Source organism: Triturus cristatus, chromosome 5_2 (assembly GCF_964204655.1).
Source record: "Triturus cristatus chromosome 5_2, aTriCri1.1, whole genome shotgun sequence".
NCBI classification, from domain to species: Eukaryota; Metazoa; Chordata; class Amphibia; order Caudata; family Salamandridae; genus Triturus; species Triturus cristatus.
This window is the reverse complement of record NC_140588.1, coordinates 902,055,712-902,080,209: the sequence shown is the minus strand read 5'-3', so window position 1 is coordinate 902,080,209 and position 24,498 is coordinate 902,055,712. Positions and strand designations below refer to the sequence as shown.

Here is a 24,498-nt window from a genome sequence, read left to right as displayed (position 1 = left end):
AATAGTCAATAATTCCTTTATGCATCTCCTCTACATCTACGGGATCACGCAGGTGGTGTGGGGGTAAGCATCAGCACGGTGTGTGCCCCGGGCATTTTGCCGTATCAGCCCAGGCAAGTTCTACGTGTGCATAATCGAGATAGAAATGTCTGAGAGTTCTGCGGCACTTAGGCAGCGGAGAAGAGGGAGGGTGACAAAAGCGCAATCTATGCGAGAGTAGGAAGCGTGGGCATGTGAGTAGAAGGAGTAATCTCGCGTGTCAGGGTGCTTATAACGCCACACATCTACCAGCCCACAGTCATCCATGTCCCTCTTTAAGCGCATGGACATTGCTCCGGTGTTGTGGAACGTCGTCCCGCTTCTGTCTAATGAAGTGTCCCACACCAGGTTGAGGTCCCCACAGACTATCATGTCGCCATCCACCCCTTCAGGTTGCTCGCATAGAATATGCCTAATGTACGTATCTTGGGAAGTGTTTGGGTCATAAAGGTTGAGTAGTATCAGTTTGCACAGTCCCCGGAGTAGATGTAAAGTTAGGTAGCGCCCCTTCCTGTCGCAGACTTCTTTTATAACGGAGGTATAGACACTGCTTTGCAGAGAATGCCCACCCCCAACGTCTTCGAGGACGTGTATGCCCAGTGTTGCTTGGGGTATTTAGGGTGAGCCATTTGGTAGCAATCGGACCCCATTAAGTGGGATTCCTGGAGAAGCAAGACATCTGGGCCGTGCTGCAGGATGTAACGCCAGATTTGTTTCCGTTTATTTGGGGAGTTTAGGCCCCGCACATTCATAGAGATCAGCTTGAGGTCACCCATTATAGGCTGAGGGTTGTGGGGTGCACATGAGACGCGGTATTAACAGGAGGGTGAATACATTTGGGTGTGCAACCAGTTTGAGCATGGGGGGCTTAATCCCGTTCGACCCCCTCTGTCTATAATGATAGCCGATCCACACTTCCGCCCCCATCCTGACAGCTACTCCCAAGCATGGTCCCGCCCAAGGCCAAGAGTAAAGTGCAAGCCCTGGCCAAGTCCACCCCCTCCAAGCCACACAAGTCAGTGCCCATCGCCTCCAGCTCGTAATGTACCTTATACGACCTGTAACAGTAAACCTAATATAACCAAAAATTACAGTCGTCTAACCTGGCCCAATCGTGACCTCTTCGTCATGCGGAGGTTGGCACCGAGGTGTTCCAAACCCGACGGAGGAGTCACCCTCCAGAAGATAGTCATGGGGAGGGCAGCCAACAGGGGTCCCACAGGAGTGTCATATGTCATTATTTGTGGCTCTCATTATCCAGAGGCCCACCCGCTCCAGCAGCAGGTCAATTCTAAAGAGTGTAGCGTAGCCATTGTTCTGTGTTATGAATGCGTATATTCGCCATACACCTGGGGTCACACCGAGTCAGCAGCGGAGCATGACGGGGAGGCGCCGCGTCTGAGCATGCGGCGATGCTGAATAATGTCCCGCTTTGTTTCTTGACAAGATGACTCTGCTTGTCCATTATCAGGTTGCCGCGGAGGGACTGTGGACCATTTAGACTGAAGACCTCACCTGGTGGGGCTCAAAGGTAGAGGGGCACGATCTTTCTGAGAGTCATCAGGGAGCTCTAGCAAGGCCCTGGCTTCTGCCAGCGACCGCAGAACCCGGCGTTTGCCTTCCTAGCAAAACAGGAGAGCGAAGGAGTGGCCCCACTGACATCGAATCCCTTGGGCACGGAGCTTGTCGGTGACCTGTTTGCAGTCACACCGCTTCCTAAAGGTGATAGAAGAGAGATCTTGAAAAAGTTGTATTATATCTCCTTGAGTCTTAAGCTCCGTCTTGCCCCTGGCTGCCTGCATTATCGCCTCTTTCTCTGTAAAGAAGTGGACTCTGGTCAGGATATCTGGAGCGCACTCCGCGTGTCCAGCAACAGCTGCGACCCAATGGGCCCTATCTAAGGTGGGCGGAGAGGCCTCCTCATTCCCCGAACCTCTAGGAGTAGCTCTGCCATAAAGGCCATAATGTTGGTGCCCTCCGCTACTCGCGGTACTCCCCGGATGCGTATGTTCTAGCGTCTCCTATTTTTACGAGGTCTTCTTGCTTAGTTTGTAGGTTAATATTGCGTTCCTCCAGCGCTGCTACTAGACGCCAGAGCATCTCCTGGTCCTCAGACCTCGCTTCAACGGTCCGCTCGAGGTCATCTACTCTTTCTCCTATTTCAGTGACGTCCCTGCGGATGTCGTGCAGGCAGGATTTGAATTCATCCTGGATGGAGGTTATATCCATCCGAAATTCTTGCAGGAAACGGTCCATATATCCCTGAATGATGGGGGCAGAGGACCCGTTGTCCATCATTGGTGAGCATGTGGGGGAGGAGCCACTGCCTCTGTCTGTGGGGCCTTATTCCAAAGGGATACCACCAGGTTGTCCTTGGGCGCTTTGGAAATTGGCATAGTGGGTTGACCAGGTTGGCCACAGTCTCTGGTCCCTCTTCACCTCGGCGTGTTCAACGTTTTGAGGCTTTGTGTGAATTTTGGCTCTCTGAAGGGTGGCGCTGTGCGGATCTCACCCCTCTGTAGCCGCCCACCTTCTCTGGTTTAGCTGGGACCGGGCACAGTGTCTACTGCTTCCTCTAGGGCAAGGTGCCTGAGGTCTCATCCAATGATACAGTGGAGGCCCACTACCCGCCTGACGCAGCGGCCAACCCCCGCCGACTGTACCCCGCACCAGACTTGTTCCCGTGGGGTCGGACAGCACAGCGGATTATCCTCCTCAGTCGGGCAGGGGATCAACTACATCTTTCCAGCTGTGCCAGGGGATCGCCACAGTTCTGTCCACAAGGTTCTGCCAGTTTGCTCTGGTGGGAAGGTGCCTCCCCGCTGGAAAGTTAGGGTAGAGGCTTTCTCCAGGCCGCCTGGCTCTAGTATGGCCTCTCCTTCCTTTCTGTCCCGGGGGGCTTTTAGGATTTGGTCCTAAATAAAGCAAGGGCCCTGCTCTTGAAGGCAATCTGCTTTCACCTTTGGGTGGAGTCCTGGTCTTCGTCGGCGCTCGGCTGCTGCAACCGGCAGGCATGCAATCGGGGCACCCTCACCGCCGAAGCGAGGGACTTCCAGTCTGTGCGTGCAGCAGTGCGTCAGCCACCACAGCCCCAGCAGGCCTATGTCGCGCCGGAGCCCTGCTTTCAGCCGCTGCACAGCTCAACAGTCCCTGGGGCCAAATTGCAGGCTGTCGCTTCCAACCGTAGCTCAGCAGCCTCCGGCTACATCAGATCCTTTTTGTCTGCTCCAGCAGCTGGGAGACGTTGCACGGCGATGACAACGTGGATTGATGGCATTCCGAGCCGCTCACAGGTCTGTTGTTTGGGCGCCCGCACTGCCTCCGCATTCATCAGCACCGCCGAGTCACAGCAGGACCCCCGGCTCTGCCGTGAGTGATCGTCTGCACTATTGGCCCAGACTGTCAGATCTTCGGTGCTCTGGGATTAGAAGGCTCACCTGCAGGTAGGGCAACAGGGCAGCAATCCCCTCTGCTCCGACAGGCCCACGCCGTGTTGGGGCACCCACGGCAGCACCCGGTTCTTCCACCATTCAGCCACGGTGTGCCACTCTGTCTGGCCTTACAGAGTTTCCCAGCGTTAGGCTTAGTGCGAGGCTGGGCTCAGCAGACTCCCATATGGCCCTCTTCGGCAGTGGCTCAATCGCTCCCGGGACCATGATGGCAGCCGTTGCCTCGCCTGTCGTTCAGAGCCTCCAGTCGCACTAAATCTTTCATAGCCACTAGCGACCCCTCCAGCAGCTGCAGAACATTGCACAATACTCACTTTGCGGTTGTGATGGCGATGCAGGCTCTCCACGGCAGTTGGCAGCGAGCAGATGGGCCCCAGGGAGACTGAGAGCATGGAGAGCACGTCTTAATCCATTGCCTTCCAGCCCACGCCTCCCTCCAGTGTTATTATTATTATTTTTTTTAAGTGTTATGTCAGGAAATATTATGCATCCCACAATTTACATTTTCAGAGGGTATGATGATCTTTTTCAGTTCTAGCATTTGCCCTCAAGAATACTCTGTTTTAGTGTTATAAGAATTCAAAATTGGCTTTCCCCTTAAAGGCAATTAAACTTTGTTCTTTACGAAATACCTCATATAGTAGGGTGTACCATAAGACGCTTGTCTCTTTCGAGTACCAAAGAACCATTTGACGGACTGATTACTTTATAAAAATGTACGTAACTTTACAAGAACATGTTCTATATGTGAATGTGTGTGTTTTCATGCATGTATAGGAATATGTAGTAAGCGGGCTCTTTATATACTGAACCAAAATGAGGTACACAGTTTATAGTGTCTTGGCGAACACCAATTGGTTTACAGAGGCAAAAATGATAAACCAAACGCTCTCTTGTGTGGTAATTTGGGCAAGCAGTTAGGCTTATCAGAGGGTAGTGTCAAGCATTTGTTGTAATCACAACACTCAAGAATAAATCCAAAACCAATTTAGAAAAGATAACTCGTAATTTTATACCAAGAACTTCGGTATCAAGTAACTACTATTGTTAGATATGAAATTTAAGTAAATAGTTTAATTCAATGCGTATTTATGCAGCAATGTTACCCAATGAGAGAAAAGGCATATGATGCATAGTTATTTCTGACCGGTTTCTGGGGGTCTCCTTCGGGACTTGGGGTGGTAGGAGGCCAAGGTCCAAAGTACCACCACCACCAGCAGTTACTTGTTACCTGGCCTGGGGCATCCAGGTGCAGAGGTGCTGGTTAGATTGGTAGCTGTGTGCGCTACACTGGTGGAAAGAAGGGGATCACCTAGAAAGAGACTGCAGAAGGGGACTTGGGGACAAGTTCTGGAGCTCCCAATAGGGCTCACATCACAAGAATCCTGGGGACAAGAGGGCACAGCCAGTTCGTTGGTACCCGGGCTTGCAAACTCAGATGCGGGGTAGAAAACTCAGCTGGACTTCTGGTGTCCTAGGTCCTAGCGGTTGTCTGTCTTCACTAGTTGAGGGTGTAAAATCAGGACAGCTGGGCCACTCTGCAAGTGGGTCTCTGTGGTGCTGACATCCCTTGATGGCTGCTCGGTCTCTGTGCAGTGGGAGCCCGGATTGGAGACTCTCAGTCTGCGTTTGCTGCAAGGGGTCCGGTGCAGCTTCGGTTGGTCCTGATGTACTCACTTGATTGGTAGACCATTTAAAAAATGTTTTTATTAACACAGCAATTGTAAGCATTTAATAACATTTGCATTACACGTAATGGAGTACTCATCTTGACCTACATTACAGTATTAACAAATCATATCTGGGAAATATACATTGGTACGTCTCAGAACGGGATCCCAACCGTGAACCGCTGCTGTCCATCTCGTCATTATCTACCTCGAGGCCATAGTACCTTAACCCTGGGGTCCAGATTGGTAGACCGATCTGACCTTCAGGAGCACAGGATCATCTGCCTGGGGGTTGGGATGCTATGTCGAGCTGGCTGGGGAACGACAACTCAGTAGATTGGACTTTGCGGTTTCGGTGCCTGCAGACTACAGGGGAGTAGCTCCTCTACTCCAAGGGAGATTGCTGGCAATTTGCTAAGGGCTGGCAGTCTCTCAGAGTTCTTGGGAGATGATCAGCTTCAGGACAAGTCACTGGTTACGATTGTCGAGATTGGTGCAGGCAGGCATAGTTTGGTGCCAAAAGTCCACTTTCCTACAGTATATATGCCATATTTCTAAATCAACATCTCAATAACCATTTAAATGCTGCCCTGTTGCAATACATTTAAGTACAATCACCTTTTTTTATGTTTAGAACAAAGTGCACAAAATGGTTTACATCCATGGACATTAGAACATTGCGTTCTTTATCACATTGTTCACCGAGGTCTATGATTCACCCATAAACATATTCAGTGTGAGCTATGGTGCTACCATCAATAAATAAGCAGGCCATACTCCTATTATGTGCAATTTGCATTAGGTGCTTAAAATGTTATGGAATATAATAGTGCTTTTAGAACTGGCCACCCAAATATTATTACTAATCAAAAGTACTGTTTTTCGGTCGCAGACCTTTTTAATATGAGAAGTTAATGTTTGAGATCAGAAGTATTGGTAATGTTTAACTTACTTAAAAGCTGTTTAGACACAGTACCTTCTAACCTATTTTGAATTGCAAAACCTGTCTGAAAAGTCAATAAAGCATTCCATGATTAGACCCACTTTGTTCTGTGCTCAGCATGAATGGCTTTCTTGGTACAACCTTTGGAGTTTGAACCTGGAGGTTTATGGCCAGGGGAAAGCTTCACTTCGGGCCAAGACCAAAGTGAGCTAAAGTTCTTGAATTTATGAAAAGCACAAGTTAACACAACATTTTTGTTCCTTTAACAGAAGGTCCTTATGGTGTGTTTGCGGGGAAGGATGCATCTAGGGGCTTGGCTACCTTCTGCCTGGATAAGGAGGCCCTTCGTGATACGTATGACGATTTATCTGACCTCACTGCTACTCAGCGAGAGACCTTGAGTGACTGGGAAGCACAGTTTTCTTGTAAGTGCATTTGTGTCTTACCATTACATGGGCTGCTTTCAGGTATTGACTTTAAATATTACACTTGTCTGTGCTCTTGACTCCAGGCAGGATAATTTAAAAAATGCAGTGTCAACATTTTGGACTTATGAACATTTTTGCTTTTGAAAGTTTCATTTTTAAGACCTACCCTCCCCAAACAATACTACTGCCTATCCTTATGAAACATGCATAGCCTGGATGTATTTAACGCACTGAACTAATTTAGCGCATCACAGAATTAAACTCAAATAGCTTTGATCTAAAACAAGAGAGCAAATGAGATAACCATGTACTGGCTGACTTGCACAATGTGAAACCAGGGAACCTTGCATCAGTCGCAGCTTCCACTTGACCACATTGTGTGATCCTAGCAGTTCTTAATTTAGTAAAATAATGAGTGCAGACGCCCAAATCTCTGCTCAGAAGCCCATGGCCGGTGGTGTTAAAAGTCTGCATAATCTGAAATTTAAAGCATGCTTCTTTAATTCAGTACCAGACACTCCCTGCCCCTTAATCTCACTTATGCAAGTTCCTTCTTTCTCCCTTTGGGATGGTTTTCTAGCTTTCTCTTTCACTATCTTTCCAATTGTGCTTTCTTTTTCCCTCTCTTGCTCTCGGAAAAATATGTGCCAGTCCATAAAAATGAATGACAGTAGCCCCCACCAGCAACCACAAGCGCACATTAAGCGCTAGATCCTAGGCAAGTACCCACTTTTCCTCTATCATTACGAGAGCATCTTGGAAAACCCTCAGATCGGTGTGTGTGCCTCACAAAAACAGGCTTTAATGTTACTCTTTCTATAGTAAAACCCTGTGTAGGCCATGTATTAGGGGCAAGATAAAATGGAAAGAACTTGCATAGTACACAACTACCCTGAACCATTTTGGAGCTAGGACACCAACAAACCAAGTCAAAGAAGTTATAGAAGAAAGCAAACAAGTTCATAGTGTAAATAACCATGTCTTTATGGATTTTCTATTAAACAAAGTGTGGTATTTCAAAGACGCTGTTTCCAATGGCAAATAGTTCTGGAGTTTTGTCATCAAGAAATTGAAAGATTTACCTCCCCAGCGGCTAAGTCTCACTCTTGAAACCATCACGTTTTTATGTGACATGGGTTTAGATGGCATCCAGGATTACACCAATAGAGCCTAGATACTAGAATTGTTGGACATCTATTATGGAGAGCTTCGTGCGCAGGCCAGAGCACTTTTAACATGGCATTCTTCCGTAAGGCTAACCAATGTAACTTAGCTCCTTGGAAAACAAATGATGTTTCAGTGTATTAAAAAAAGGGTGGACCACAGCATTCTGTGCTACCTGTAATCTATTCCAGTATGCCTGACCGATTCCTAGGTGGAGTGCATTACAAAGTCAAGGCGAGAAGACATTAAAGCTAAGACCGTTGTTTTTTGTGAGGAACCGGGGATAAAAGGAAAAAAACACATTCTAAGGATGTTTAAGCATGAAGACGTAACTCAACTAACATAACTTGATAAAGTCAATGAGTCATCAAAGATCAATCCTAAGCTCCTAGCTGATTTAACTGGTGCAGGTAGAGTGCCAAACTCGGCAGGCACCTAGGAGTTGGACCATGCGGACGAGATAACTGATTTATGTCTTGGTTCACTAATACCATCATCAGAGCAGAGGGGGTGGAGTTTCAAGTTTATGATTTGAATCTGACACTTTTAATAATTGCGACTCATTACAATAGTACAGTTTAATATTCTAAAGTAAATTGGGTTTCTAAGACCACATTATCAAGAAATAAGTGGCTTCGAATTTTGAAGAGTCTTTATCTTATATGTACTGGCCTCTCTGAGCCAAGCGACAAAAGACCCCTCACTGACCATCCCTTCCAATGCCCTTAAGATCAGCACTGCTTGTGGCAACCTTGCAGGAGACAGGAATCACCCAATTGCAAAAACAATGGTTTAAAACCTTATCTTCCACTATTTATTTTAAAGATCGGAAGCTCTGCGGGCAGGAAATGTGACCTGCCCGCCCCCATCAACAAAATCTGACCCTCGCCAGCAGTGACACAAGCCCCCATCCTGCAAGCCCACTGGGAAAATGTCTGGTGCCCAGTAGCGCCTTCAGTGCCACCTTTCTTTTGATGGTGGTTGTTCACTAAGGTGAGACACCAGTGGATTAGAACAGTCCATTGGAACAGAATCCACTGGTTCTGTTCGGGACAACTCCAGGGGACTGTTTTCTACTATGGAGTTGAGATAAATATTTGTGTACAAGTGCCTGCACAATACCTTAATAGCAGCGATAGGCACACCATATTGATGTACAAGTGCTGCTAACATCCTACCACCATGGGCAGGCTCAAAGCACACCGAGGTCAGGTCCGTTCACCAGACCGTCTGGATCAAGGGCCCCCGCTAACCCTGCCAGCTTAAGACTCCACCGCTCTGTTGGACGCTATTTTACAAGTAAGGCTCCCTGTTCTCCGTTTTTACTGATTTTTACAGAAAAATACAGACAGAAAGCAATGTGTTATCTGTCTGCATTAATTTTTTTTAAGTGGATAAATATAGAAAAATGTGCTGCTTTTAAGTGACTCTCCGTACTGTCTTTCATAAATTATAGCCCAACAGCTGAGCAGATAGACAGCGTGGGAAATTAAAAAACAGGATGAAATTTCTTTAAATTACAGCACGTGTCAATATACTTTTTCTGCTATGATGCTAGTATTTACTAGTGGATGTATTGTCATGTAATATTTGGCAGCTTAAATAGCTAAAACACGACGGATATCAAAGTATGAGTGCATGTCTATCAGTTAAATAAATATGGAAACTTCATTTATACCCAAAACACAAAATAAATATGGATATATACAGATAAAATGGCCAAAAACTAAATATGGATAGATACAAACAGAAATGTTAAAAAAAAAATACCATAAAACTGCGAGCCCTATTTACAAGCCATAGAAACCTTGCACACTTCAGTGGAGTAACTGATTGAGGAGATGGGGTGGACTTTGGCCTCTGCTGGGAAGATCAACGGAAACTAGCAACCATAGCCTCAGAAACTGAACGCTATATCTCAGACATGATGCCGCAGTTGGCAGACCAGGTTAAGACCACTCACGACCTACTGGACTTAATGCAGCAACTGGAGTATCGGGCAGAGGATGCTGAATGTAGAGCCAGCAGAAATAACATTCATGTAGTGGGCATGCCAGAGGGTTCAGAGGGATCCGAACCTATGATCGACTTTCTGGAGAAATGGGTGAAGTTCTTTACACCACCACTAACCCTCTCCTCTCTGTGGTAAGGGCTTCCCGGTGTCTGCCTGCAGGCCTCAGCCTGGGGCACCTCCCCGTCCAATAGTCGCGAAATTGCTCAGCATAATATAGTAGCTCCATCACAATATTGTTGTTGGACCAACAATGGCTTATCTGCTAATACACAAGCAGCATGATATAATTTGCGTACCTGGAGACCATTATGCTCCCTTTGACTATTACCACTACGCAGTTCATGGTCACTTCCCCCACTTCAAGAGTTCGCTTTTAGAGCACATGTTTGGCCATTCAGCCATTGGCTGCAGGCTCCGGTTTCTGCTTGAGAGTTACTGGTTATATCCCCCTGTTAATCTCTACATGGCACAAGCGATACAGAATTTCTTTTCTGACCAAGGACGTGAGGGTGTCCGGGCGAAGGGCTGTTTACCCTATATATTATAGGCATGACAACATGGACCGTCACCGAACTACCAGATTCCTGACCCTAAATGTATGGGGGATGTATTCGGCACACCGTTGGTACTCTGTATATGCACACATCAAATGACCGCAAGCACATATCTGCTTCCTGCAAGAGACCCACCTCATCAGTGAACTTCAGTGGCTTAGCAAGCGCTTGAGAGGCCAAATCTATGGTACAATGTACTCCTTTTATGCACGAAGAGCCTTGCTATGGATCTGTCCAAAGACCCCCGTTCAGACTCTTTGAACGGTGATTGATAAAGAAGGAAGATATGTGTTTGCAGAAGGCCAACTAGACGGTAATCCAGTCCTTTTGGGAAGTAGGTACGGCCCAAACTCTGAGCATGTGGCCTTCTGGGCTGCCCTATCCCGGATCCTCGCCAAATGGGTGGGCATCCCGTGATTTCTGGGGGCGACTGTAATAATGTCCTGGAACTTTCCCTTGACCGCTTCCATCCTCGCGCACCAGCCCATCAGCATACCCAGTGGACCCAGCAATGGTCCCTCGTAGATGCCTGGAGAACCCATAATTCACACTTTCATCTATTCTCGCACTACTCGGCCCACATGACTTATATGACCATTGTCAGCATTCCGTCCATCATTTGTTTGTTGTAACGCTTTTCGCCCTAAGTGGGATGGGTATTCCCAGACGTGGGACCCGTGCTCACTACGCCACTGGAGTCAAGCTATCCTGGCTGATGACGGCTGATAGCCAGAAACCGGTCCTAGGATGCTTGATTCTGGTCCAGAGAAGACCTGGCTTGGCAGTTCGGGCTGGACTGTTCCCATGAGGCACAGGGTCAAGACTGATTTGCATATGGCCATGTCTAAACTGGGGTGGCGTAGTGGGCAAAAGAACGATGGATTTAACCCAGATCTCTTGACTGGGGGAGAATGTCTGCATTGTCAGCATTCCGTCCATCATTTGTTTGTTGTAACGCTTTCCGCCCTAAGTGGGATGGGTATTCCCAGACGTGGGACCCGTGCTCACTACGCCACTGGAGTCAAGCTATCCTGGCTGATGACGGCTGATAGCCAGAAACCGGTCCTAGGATGCTTGATTCTGGTCCAGGGAAGACATGGCTTGGCAGTTCGGGCTGGACTGTTCCCATGAGGCACAGGGTCAAGACTGATTTGCATATGGCCATGTCTAAACTGGGGTGGCGTAGTGGGCAAAAGAACGATGGATTTAACCCAGATCTCTTGACTGGGGGAGAATGTCTGCATTGTCAGCATTCCGTCCATTTGTTTGTTGTAACGCTTTTCGCCCTAAGGGGGATGGGTATTCCCAGACGTGGCACCCGTGCTCACTACGCCACTGGAGTCAAGCTATCCTGGCTGATGACGGCTGATAGCCAGAAACCGGTCCTAGGATGCTTGATTCTGGTCCAGGGAAGACATGGCTTGGCAGTTCGGGCTGGACTGTTCCCATGAGGCACAGGGTCAAGACTGATTTGCATATGGCCATGTCTAAACTGGGGTGGCGTAGTGGGCAAAAGAACGATGGATTTAACCCAGATCTCTTGACTGGGGGAGAATGTCTGCATTGTCAGCATTCCGTCCATCATTTGTTTATTGTAACGCTTTTTGCCCTAAGTGGGATGGGTATTCCCAGACGTGGGGCCCGTGCTCACTACGCCACTGGAGTCAAGCTATCCTGGCTGATGACGGCTGATAGCCAGAAACCGGTCCTAGGATGCTTGATTCTGGTCCAGGGAAGACATGGCTTGGCAGTTCGGGCTGGACTGTTCCCATGAGGCACAGGGTCAAGACTGATTTGCATATGGCCATGTCTAAACTGGGGTGGCGTAGTGGGCAAAAGAACGATGGATTTAACCCAGATCTCTTGACTGGGGGAGAATGTCTGCATTGTCAGCATTCCGTCCATCATTTGTTTGTTGTAACGCATTTCGCCCTAAGTGGGATGGGTATTCCCAGACGTGGGACCCGTGCTCACTACGCCACTGGAGTCAAGCTTTCCTGGCTCATGACGGCTGATAGCCAGAAACCGGTCCTAGGATGCTTGATTCTGGTCCAGGGAAGACATGGCTTGGCAGTTCGGGCTGGACTGTTCCCATGAGGCACAGGGTCAAGACTGATTTGCATATGGCCATGTCTAAACTGGGGTGGCGTAGTGGGCAAAAGAACGATGGATTTAACCCAGATCTCTTGACTGGGGGAAAATGTCTGCATTGTCAGCATTCCGTCCATCATTTGTTTGTTGTAATGCTTCCCTGATTGAGCATCTCTGCTGCTATCATTAAGCGGAATACACCACTCAAATTCATGCCATCGGCGACAAACCTGGATGTCAGAGGTTCAATCCTTGTCAGTCACAGATAAAGAAATCGCACAAGATGGGGGCCCACCCCTGCGAACCCAAGTAGACATTCGGCAAGCATTCTGCTTTTATTACACCGCATTATATTGGGCGCTACCAGTGCCATCCCCCGAAGGCTATTCAACAATTTCTACATCCTTATTCTTACCATCCACCGCCATCGTACGTGAGGAGCTTGTCAGCTTGATTACCGTAGATGAGGGGAAAAGCAGAATACATGATTTGGCCTGAGATAGGACCCCTGGTTTGGACGGCCTACCGTTCGACTACTAGGACTATTTATCCATCCTTCTCGTGCCCAAATTGGTTGAAATTTATAGTGAGTCCCTTACCACAGACTCGCTAACAGCTTCTCAAGATTCTCTTTTAGTTCTGTTGCTCAAACCTGACGGGGACCCCTCCCAGCTCTCCTCATACAGACCTATAGCTATATTGGGCGCAGACTATAACATCCTTGGATGGGTGCTAGCTGAGCGGTATGTGTAGTTACTACATAAGCTGATCTATCCAGATCAGAACGGATTTGTATCGGGTCATAACGCACATAATACCATCAGACAACATTTCCACATCATGGATCAAGCGTTATTGCGCTATCCCCTAGTGGCTTGGCTCATACTGGACCTAGTAAAGGCAGTGGATTCCTTATCCTTGGACTACTTGTTGGCTAAACATCTCTTAGCTTATACAAGGCTGCTATACACGAACGCTACTTCTCGAGCACATGTAGGCAAGCTGATCTCAGCCTCCTACTCAGTAGGCCTCGGCAGCGGGTCCCCTCTCACCCATCCTATTTACCCTTGCCATGGAGCCCTTGGTGCAGCGACTCCAATTGGGGATGACGATGCCGAGGCATTCTGCTTGACAGCGCGATACATGTAGGTTCGCAATATGAGGACGGCATGCTACTATATCTTCGGGGCGCTTCGAGTGACGTGGAGCCCATTTTGGCAGCCTTTCCAGACTTCGAACAAGTAGCGGAACTACAGATGAACTGGGGGAAATCATCCGTTTTCCCGCTTAGCCGCAATGCCCCACTGCATGTAATCCGACTGGGCACCTAGTCATTGACCTGGGCGACAGTAGCAGGCCTGTATCTCAGGATCCGCCTTTACTACTCTCAGCTGGATCTATTAGACGGCAGTTTACAGTGGGCGTTTACGGCCCTCAAGGCTCACATATGGTTTGGCAGCAGTTGCCGCTGACCCTGGCGGGTAGAGTATTCTCTCCAAGATGATTATCCTTCCCTGTCTACTATACTACTTTGTCAGTGTCCCGGTATTTCCTAAGCAGCAATTCTTTCTTGACTTGGATCAGGAAACAATCTTTATGAAACCAGTGCAGAGGATGGTCCTCTCCCCTTGCATGTGATACAACTACTTCATCCCACCATTAAGGTGGACCGTTCGTGAACCTTCCATGTGAGAGTAGCTCGGGGGTGCTTGGCGAGAGTCTTCCAGCTCACAAAGCACGCACTCCCCAACTCCACCGCTTCACGATGTTCCTGGACTGTTGAGCATTTTACTGCTGACCAGATGGCAACCTGACATGAGCATTGCATTGACCCGGTGGGGGAGTTTGTTTTAAGACGCCCGTTTACTCCCGTTTGATCAGTTGTGCCAGGAATACAACATTCCCCGACTGACTTTCTTTTACACAAGCAGTTATTAGGAGTCCTCAGGTCACCCTATGGGGTGTGATTGAGGCCTCCCACCCACACAGAGATGCATACACTGCACACCACGGGATAAGGACGGCACCTTTTCACTTGGTTTTACAAAGCCATTTGGGAACATACTGAGGTTCCACTAACTCAATGCCGGCAGGAGTGGGAGGAGGATTTGGAGCGCTCCCTATAAAACAACTGAATGAGCACAGGCACTCGAATATCCCCACATTATTTCAAGAAACACACGATTTAAAAGCATTCAATATTTGATACTCCATAGAGCTGACCTCGCACCTTCCCTATTAAACTTTATGTTCCCAACAGCCAACCTTACCTGCCCCAGATGTCAAGCCCAATCATTAGACATTCAACACATGCTTTGGTCATGCCGTCATGCCCCAGTATAACCTGCTTTTATCATTCAACACACGCTCTTAGCCACCGTCACAGAGCACACAACACTCAACTCATAGGAGGCCACAGTATTGGACATATTTCCCAGGAGGGAAAAGCACAGTTCCCCAGATTCGAGGTCGACCGCCCTAGTCGTTAGGCCAACCGCTCTCCCAATGTAGAAGCTTTTCCTGGCTAGCAGTATCTTGAGATGTAGAAGCTAAAGCAATGAAAAGTTGTTAGTAACTTACATTCAAGCCTCTAACCGTCATTACTAATGGCCCTTTATTTGACGCACTATAATTATAGCGCACAGCGAAATGTAATGTGGGCATTGGTACTGAAGTATGTGTATTGGTACCTTTTTGCACACAATACATTCACCCATCAAGCGTGGGTCGTTTAGTTTACCCTAGGGGCCTCCTTTCATGTAGCCTCGCTTGCATGTAGTCTCGCTTGCATGTTGTCATGTACAGTATTATCTCATCTGACCGCTTCCCCTCCGCCCCCTATATTGTGAATGGGTAGCCCTACTTTCAGACAGTGCTGCATGTGTCATGAATGGCCCTTCCATGTCTCCAATCCTATGTATACCCCATCTTCCTCTTCAGCTTCATTAGATCTCCGGTTATGCTGTATTTTAGAAAGCACACCACTTCCTTTTCTTCTGATTTGCGTCCTCGCCACCCTCCACACCTCTTGTATCTTCAGTTGTCACTGTTTGTGGGGCTTGCTTCTTCTTTTTTCACGCCATGATGCACTTGATAACTAAATCTCATGCCTCATGAGGCCCCATATTGTTTATTCCCCTACTGACCCCAATCTAGCACATAGTGATAAGTAATTATCCTAGTCCTGTAATATATAGGTGTCCTGTCTTGTGTATCTGAAAAAAACTGTTAGTTATAGATTCCTTACCTTAGAATTACCTCCAGGCATCCAACTGGCTCCGGAAAGTTTTTCGTCAGCAGTACCCCTGGATGTCGGAAGGTGGCATCTGCCGCCTCCGCGCCCGTCGTCTTGGTTACCGGGATGACGTTGCGGTAGCTATATAGATTGCGCCCTCACGCGCTGACGTCAGTTCTTTCTTTTTCCGCACCAGCAAGCGCAGATCCGGAGAGAGTGGGACCCCCAATCACTTTTTGACTGAGTTTTTTGCAACTTTTGTCGACTTCGTTTGCGGGACCAATTGCGGAGTCATCATCACTCCTCTTCTAAGTCTTCGCACTCTGGGTCAGGTAAGTCGAAGCACAAGAAGTCGAAGAAGCATCGTCGCTCTTCGACTTCCCCTCGTCCGTCGCCCGACGCAACGAAGGGTGTGGGTGGTTTACCCCCCCGGCATGTGGAGCCTTCAGGGTCGACTCCGGCTTGTCCTCCTTTCCCGGGAGCGACCCCTGACCAGCTTCGACTATTTTATGAAGCGATGCACGCCATCTTTGGGCAGCCCGACTCCACCGGTGCGCCTTATGGCCCGTGGACTCGGCTGGGGGCCCTAGGCCTTCAACGCCGGCGGCTTCGGCACCGCAGGGCTCCCTTGGATCCAGGCCTGGATCCGGATTGGTGCCGGTTGACCTCGTTACACCTCCACCGGCACCACATCCGCAGCGATACTGGCTGGACCCCCAGCTGGTGTCGACCCCGGCTTCCGCCCCGATGTGGACACGGAGCTGGACCGGCGTCGGACGACGCCGGATCCGGGGCCAATGGGTACTTTTGTCCCTGTGTTCCACCCTGGCTATTTTCAGCCAGATTGACAGCCAGAGGAGGATGGGAAAGAATGGGAGGGGTCTGGTGACCCTTTGACAGACCAGTTGGAGTACGATCCGGACAGGAGAGAGGAACTGGGGGATGCCAATGGTCTGGATACCTCCCCAGACCTAGGCATGTTGTCTCCTCCTACCGTGGCTACGGAGGAGGGAGCGTCCTACACAGTGGTGTTGTGTAGGGCAGCCAAAACTCTCAACCTCGAGCTTCCTATGGTGGCAGTCAGGACTAACCTCCTGACAGAGGTACTTCAACCGGCAGCGAGCTCTTAGGAGCCACTGCTCCCGTTTAATGAATTCCTCACGGACATCCTTTTGGTCACCTGGTCCAGGCCCAACACAGGGGCTCCTGTGGACAGGATGATTGCCTGACGCCACCGCCCGGCCCCGGGCGACCCCTCTTTCCTCTCCTAACACCCCACCCCTGAGAGCTTGGTGGTTCAAGCCTCCACTTCTAAAGGTGCCTTCCCTACCGCACCACTGGAAAGGGAATCCAAAAAGCTGGACCACCTTGGGAAGGAAATGTTTTCTTCCGCCAGCTTGGGGCTGCAGTCGGTAAACACCGCATGTCTGTTGGGCCGTTACACTCACTCTGTGGGGGATACGGTGGCGCAGGTGCTGCCTCAGTGCCTAGAGGAGGCCCAGGCCATACTCTCCCGTGCAGTTGCCGAGGGGAGACACAGCGAAGTTTTATCTGCTGTGGGCTGGATACCACCAACGCACTTGGCAGGACGATTTCAACGTCAGTAGCCGTTCGACGCTACGCCTGGTTGCGTTCGGTTGGTTTTTCTGGGGATGTCCAATCCACCCTTATGGACATGCCCTTTGATGGCCGCTGCCTTTTCGGCGACAAGGCAGACAAACGCGCTAGAGCGCTTTCAGGAATCTCGGGCTACGGCCAGGTCCTCGGGCCTCTCCACCACATACCCTGCGCAGTCTGCCTTTCGTGGCTACAGAAGGGGTGCCCCGCTACATCCCGCCCAGAGCCACAGGCTGGCGCATGCTGTTGAGCCCCAGCGCTGCCGGGGATGTGGGACCACCGGTGTGGTTCTGTGGGCCAGTGAGCGGGCCAGTCCACCACAGCCCCCTTTGCAGCAGCCTCCAAACCTTCTGAGTCCGATCTTTCAGGGCCACCAATCGCCAGTGGGCGGCAGGATCCACCATCACCTCCCCTACTGGCGCAACATCACGTCGGACAGGTGGGTTTTGCAAATAGTCCAAAGGGGCTACTCCCTCCCCTTCGAGACTACACCTCCCTCCATGCCACCTCCGTACCATCACATGTCCGAGGATCACCTGGCCCTTCTCCAACAGGAAGTTTCAGCACTCTAAGCTAAGGGTGCCATCGAGCGTGTTCCTGCCCCAGAAGTAGGTCGTGGTTGCTATTCCCACTACTTTCTGGTACCCAAGAAGGTCAAAGGCCTGCGGCCTATCTTGGATCTCAGGAACGTCAACCGCTTCCTCCGGAAGGAGAAGTTCAAGAAGTTGACGCTCGCTCAGGTCTTGTCTGCCCTCTACCCTGGAGACTGGATGGTAGCGTTGGACTTGCAGGATGCTTACTTTCACATTCCCGTCCTGCCGACCCACCGGCGTTACCTGCGGTTCACGGTAGGCCACAATCACTTTCAGCTTCACGTGCTCCCCTTTGGCCTTATCAGCGCCCCTCGGGTGTTCGCAAAAGTGATGGTGGTGGTCGCAGCTCATCTACTCAGATCAGCGGTTCCAGTCTTCCCCTATCTCGATGACTGGCTGTTGAAGGCGGGCTCGCCCCAGGCTGTCGTTTCCCACCTCCAGACAACGGCCAGCCTCTTGCATTCGCTGGGGTTCTCCATCGAGGTGCCAAAGTCACACCTGACCCCCTCTCAGATGCTCCTCTTCATCTGAGCGGTTCTGGAAATGACCAGTTTCAGTTTTATCCTCCTGAACAGCGAGTCCGGTATATTCGAGCTATGATTCCAATCTTTCAGCCTCCATCCCGGGTTTCGGTCAGGATGACCCTGAGGCTGCTGCGCCTCCTTTATCCTGCTGGTCGATCATGCCAGGTGGCATATGCAGGCTCTGCAGTGGGACCTGAAGTTCCATTGGGCGCAACATATGGGGAATCTGTCCGATAGCGTCCAGATCTCGGAGGGCACTGCACGAGAATTGCAGTGGTGGCTCACGAACCAGGATTGGATCAACGGCAGATCTCTCTCCCTTCCCCAACCAGAAAACACAGTGGTGACAGACGCATCCCTTCTGGGATGGGGCGGCCACATGGGAGAGGTGGAGATCATTGGCCTCTGGTCTCCGGCGGAGTCCGGGCTCCACATCAGCCTTCTGGAGCTTCGGGCGATCCGTCTTGCACTCAAAGACTTCCTTCCCTCTGTCCGGGGAAGAGTAGTGCAGGTGTTCACAGACAACACCACCGCCATGTGGTACTGCAACAAACAAGGCGGGGAGGGGTCGTGGACCCTATGTCAAGAGGCCCTCCGCTTCTGGACATGGCTGGAGCATCAGGGCATATCCCTGGTGGTTCAACACCTGGCAGGTTCACTGAACGCCAGGGTGGACTAACTTAGCCGCAGGTGCATGATAAATCACAAATGGCGTTGTACTCCGGGGTGGTGCAAGGTCTCTTTCAGCAGTGGGGAGAGCCTTGGTTAGATCTATTCGCCACCGAAGAGAACACGCAATGTCAGCAATTCTGCGCGTTGGAATTTCCAAGGAGGCCCTCATTAGGCGAAGCTTTTCGTTGCAAGTGGAGTTGCGGTCTTCTATATGCCTTTCCGCCTATACCACTTCTTCCCAGAGTGCTGAAGAGGATCAAGCGCGACCGGGCCCAAGTAATTCTTGTGGCTCCGGATTGGGCATGAAGAGTCTGGTATCCCGAGCTGCTCAACAAGGCCATCGATCCTCCGATCAGACTGCCTCTTCATGAGGATCTTCTGTCGCAGCAGCAGGGGGCAATCCTCCACCCGAACCTGTCCAGCCTCCACCTCCTTGCGTGGAGATTGAGCGGCGGCAGTTGACGTCGTTTGACCTGCCTCCCGAAGTCTGTGATATAATCTTGGCAGCCAGGCGTCCCTCCACTAGGACAGTATACGCCTGCAGATGGAATACATTTGTGGCATGGTGCACAGCAAAGGCTGTGGATCCCCTTTCTGTCCCTCTTTCTGAGGTTCTCTTGTTCCTCTTATCATTGGCCCAGCAGGGCTCTACTCTGGGCACTCTTAAGGGCTACCTCTCGGCCATTTCAGCCTTCCTCAGGCTCACTGATCAGCCTTCTCTTTTCAAGTCCCCTGTTGTAAATAGATTTCTTAAGGGCATTACACATTTTTTTCCTCCTGTTCCCTTCGTAGTGCCCCAGTGGGACTTGAACTTGGTTCTGACATATCTTAGGTGCGCTCCCTTTGAGCCACTACATAACTGTCCTATAAGACTTCTCACTTTGAACACTCCTTTTCTGGTGGTCATCACATCTGCGTGCAGGGTGAGTGAGCTACAAGCTCTGTCTTCCAATCCTCCCTTTCTGGCTGCTCATCCGGACATGGTCGTCCTTAGAACTAGACCTTCCTTTCTTCCCCAGGTGGTTACTTCTTTCCACATTGGCCAAACCATCACCTTGCCCACCTTCTTTCTGCCTCTGTATCCTTAGAAAGTGGAAGAAAGGCTCCACAATCTGGATCCAAAACTTGCACTTTCTTTCTACTTGGATCGCACACAACCATTCCGGGTGGACAACCAACTCTTTGTGGGTTACGTGGACGCTAAGCAAGGTCGGGCCGTGCACAAACGGACCATCTCCAGGTGGGTCGTTTTGTACATCAAAGCCTGCTATTCTTTGACTAAGAAAGAGCCTCCAGTGGGCCTGCGCGCCCATTCCACCAGGGCGACTGCAGCCACTATTGCTTTGGGATGAGGAGTCCCCCTAAATGACATCTGTCAGGCAGCTACGTGGGCATCACTGCTCACGTTTACGAGACACTACTGCCTGGACAGCCAAGTCTGGAGAGACGGCTTCTTTGGCCGTTCTGCTCTCCAGGACTTTCTGGTATTCTAAGGTAAGGAATCTCTAACTGTTTCTGTCAGATGAACAAGTTACTTACCTTTGGTAACGATATATCTGTAAGAAACATAAGTTAGTTATAGATTCCTTACCAGCCCACCCATCCTCCCCGTTCTGTGAACTGACTTCTAGGGTTAAGGACATCCTTTTAGAGCCCTAGTTTTGTGCATCAGTGGTCAGCATCTTGCATGGCTCTGCGCTTCTGTTGTGGAAAGACGTGTACAGAACTGACGTCAGCGTGCGAGGGCGGAGTCTACGTAGCTACTGCGACGTCATCCCAGCGACCACGATGACCGACGCGGAGTCGACCAACGCCACCTTCCGACGCTCAGGGGTACTGCTGATGAAAACTTTCCATATCCAGTCTGACGCGTGGGGGTAATTTGAAGGTAAGGAATCTATAACTAACCTATGTTTCTTACAGAAATATCATTAACGCAGGTAAGTAACTTGTTCTTTGGGTATTGTTGCCTGCCCGCCTGTTATGTATGGTCCTCTTCCCTCGGGTTGTGTAGGGGCTGCTCTCTGTTATCCTGGGTTCCCTCCCTCTGCTGTGTAGACACCCCCTGTGCATTATCTCTCTGGAGTGTCCTGAAAGGCCCCTTCATTAAGGTAATGTAGGAGGAGGCTTGGCATCTGTTTACAGCTACAGCAACATAGTTGTTAAGTCTGGCTTTATGTTCTATTTCTATGATTGTTCTTACTTAAATGCCCCAATCCTTTCATCATTCCTGCTGGATGCGTTCAGCAGACATGAATCTCCATACAGTACAGTGTGGCTCTGCTTCCACCTTACGTGGGAGAAGGACTGAGCAGAAGGCACGTGTTGCAAGTGACAACTGATGCCAGCTTACCGGCCCGACAGTTACAGTATTAATCAGTGCAACTGGAATTCTGCAGCAGGAGAGTGCCAAATTATGGGGCAGGGTTTGCTAAATTATGCTGCAAAAAAAGAGGGAAGTATTCTGCCAATTCTACAGTTTCCCAGTACAAGAAAACAAAAGATTTTCCCCGGCCCATCATGGCAGTTGCCACCATTTGCTCCCGTCTGCACCCAGCCATCTACAGCCCGATTTGGGCGCTTATGCTGGGGTACACTCTTGTGCATAGCTGGAAACCACAACACGTGGCTATCTTAAGGGAAAAAACTGGTAGAATTTTCAATCCGTTCTTTTTAGATTTCTTTGAAACCCACCACATGGGGCAGCATGCTTTGAGTTGCAGATATTCACTCCATTGGTGCTCAGTACAGGCTGAACTGTCCTTATTGCACAGTGCTGATAAGCGATTGATGCTACAGTATTTACATAATTATTGTTCTGTGTCTTTCTGCTCGTACATAGTCTGCAAAATATATTTTATTTTTTTTGACAGTCAAATATCACCATGTCGGAAAGTTGCTGAAGGAAGGAGAGGAGCACACCGAATACACGGACGACGAGGACACAAAAGACGTCAAGGACCGAAAAAATGACTAGAAAACCACAAAGAAGAAAGTCTATTTTTATACAATGACGAGCAGTATCACAACAGTCCCATGTTTTTCATTATCCATGTTTTTAAAACACTAATGTTTTGCTGTGGTTCTTGTTCCTCTTGTTCTGAACCTTTTTCTTGCTTGCACTAGACAAAATCTACTCTCAATTCACGGGACACTTTGGTTAGATTCACAGCATTCCAAGAGTAGTTCATATTGTGTAGATTTGTGTTGGAAATAATACTGTTCGTTCCATTGGTAAGATTTGCTTTAATATTTTGTCAGCTCTGCAGTCTACAGCATGGATGCCCAGCATTGATCCATCCGGACCGAATCCACACCGTGTTTTCAGGACATCCACCATTTACACTGGATCCTAGTAGGAACCATTTACATGGTCTGTGGTTATCTGAAAATCTGACCTGGATCAAGCCTTTATGAATACAGGCTGAGCACCCCCTTTTGGCAAAAATGTTTAAGAGGAGAAAGCTGCTTTTTGACTATAGAAAATGCTGTTTTTTTCAATGAAGTAAAAGTGGGAGGGTGGGCTCTTTTGGGGGCAAAGCTAATAGATGAAGTAATACTCTCAAAATAGAAATTGCATGCTAAGTGACTAGATTATTTGGCAAAAAAGATTCCAGGTTTTGACTAAACCTTCCCTGTTCACAAGTACGCATCAACACCTTTGTTTGGAGACCAGAGGTTAAACATCATGCCACATGCTCCGTAGACTACACAGTTTTTCTTCCTAGCTTTCTCTATAAAATCTGTTGTAGAACACAGCACAAGATGAAGTATAAAAGTGGTGAAATAGTTGGATTTTTGATTTGTGACTGCCTCGATTTGTAGGACTCTTCAATGACTTCTTGGTTCGCTTTGTACATTCTCCAAAGAGTTTGCTGAGAGCAGTCGGTTACTCTTTCATACCTTATTTCATCATTGCTTTAAAGGGTTATACATTTTAGTGCCATTAGAAAAGCTAGATTGAAAGTTCTGTGCTGTGGCATGGACATGCCTTATATTATTATGTGGCGGCTTGAAATAGCATAATGTGACGTGTGCTCGAGTCTAGCAATAGGTGCTTTATAGCGCTGTTTGTTGCAAAACGGTACAATTGTAATGGACCATACAAATGTAATAATGTATTAAGCAAGTGCTAGTGTGGGCATACAGTTTGGCATTACACCTGTCTGTACTAGGATAGTGATGTTCGTGTTGTTCTTCTGATTGAGCCTTTGGTGGCCTGGAATGCTGTAGAAAAAGTTGCGGAGGTTTCCTTTTCGAAGCAATTAACACAAACTGGTAGTGAGGGACTTATGTCAGTGCTTAAAGGACCACTAGCCAATTTGATGGACAGCACCTCGCCACAAACATTTAGATACACTAAAAATTTATCATGTGCTCTAATTGAATTTTTTTTTTTTATCTTGTACTCTTGGAGGAAAAGCAAGTGCAGGATTGGCACTTTTTATTTAGTTTCCAGTATTATTAAAAAGAGTACATCATTCTTTCTGTTATTTATAGGGTTACTTTACCCCAGTCTTAAGTGGTCCTATAATTACATTTTTAAGGGAGTACTCCGCAAATTTGCAGGGGTGCGTCAGATGGGTAGTGATTTGAACCATGTGTTGGTGTTTGGCACATCAGTGGCTCATCTGTTCCTGCTTCCCTGGCTAGAACTTGACCAGTGCTGGCTGCCCGGCATTGCCCGTACCACTGCAAATGAGTATCGCAATTTTTCCCAATTATTTTAAAAAGAGACCACGGGCATGCCCTGGCATGCTGTTTATCCAGTGTCTTTTGCTTTAACTGCACATTTGGGTTGAGTTGTGTTCTATTACTCCATATTCACTTAGGTTTATATTTCCCTTGAGCGTTCACATTCCCTCTTCTTTTTGCTTGTGGAGCCTCTTGAAATTGTGAATTGTGCCTTTTGTTTTTACCAATTAGCAAGTGTCTGATGTATGCAAATCATTTGGGGACCTGGTGGGTAAACACTGATTTCCATTCCTCAGCATGCCGTGGGCCGAAGTAGTACTCTTGATAAAAAGGATGATCGGTTCATATGGCAAAAAAAGGACAGAAATTTTGATCAATATTAATGTTAGTTGATGATTGTTTGTCAAGAAGTGGTTGAAAGTTAAATGTTAAAGTTTCATTGTTGTTGGTGCTGCTTACAGATAGAAGGAGAAAGCCATTTTAAATACATTCAAATTGCACATTCTTGTACCTATGAATATTAAAAGGCTTTTACCCAATGGAAAACATATATATTTTTTTCTTCTTCTTTCTAGATGTATTCTTGATTAAATGTCATGGTAACTTTTCTACATGGTTCGGTAGACTGTACATTGTTTGGTGAAAAGCAGTAATGCCTTTGTCTGTGACATTTGTAGGGAATGGGGGAATAGAAGGTATTAGAGAATCGTCACCCCTACTAGACCATTTGCAATTGGGATGTTCAGGAAAGTTGAAAATGAGTCTGACCCGCATCCCTTAAAGAAGCGCTCTCATGGTTTTGATGACAAG

At 48.5% G+C, this 24,498-nt stretch overlaps 1 protein-coding gene across 1 annotated transcript in view; it reads left to right on the top strand.

Annotated features, from left to right (window-relative positions):
• Positions 1-24,234, top strand: part of PGRMC1 (progesterone receptor membrane component 1) — a 70,070-nt gene extending 45,836 nt beyond the window's left edge. The window contains exons 3-4 of the mRNA XM_085608052.1: positions 6,371-6,526; positions 21,867-24,234. Of these exons, the coding sequence (XP_085464178.1) occupies positions 6,371-6,526; positions 21,867-21,970 (260 nt within the window). The 3' untranslated portion in view covers positions 21,971-24,234. The remainder of the gene's footprint in view (positions 1-6,370; positions 6,527-21,866) is intronic.
• Positions 24,235-24,498: the final 264 nt, after the last annotated feature.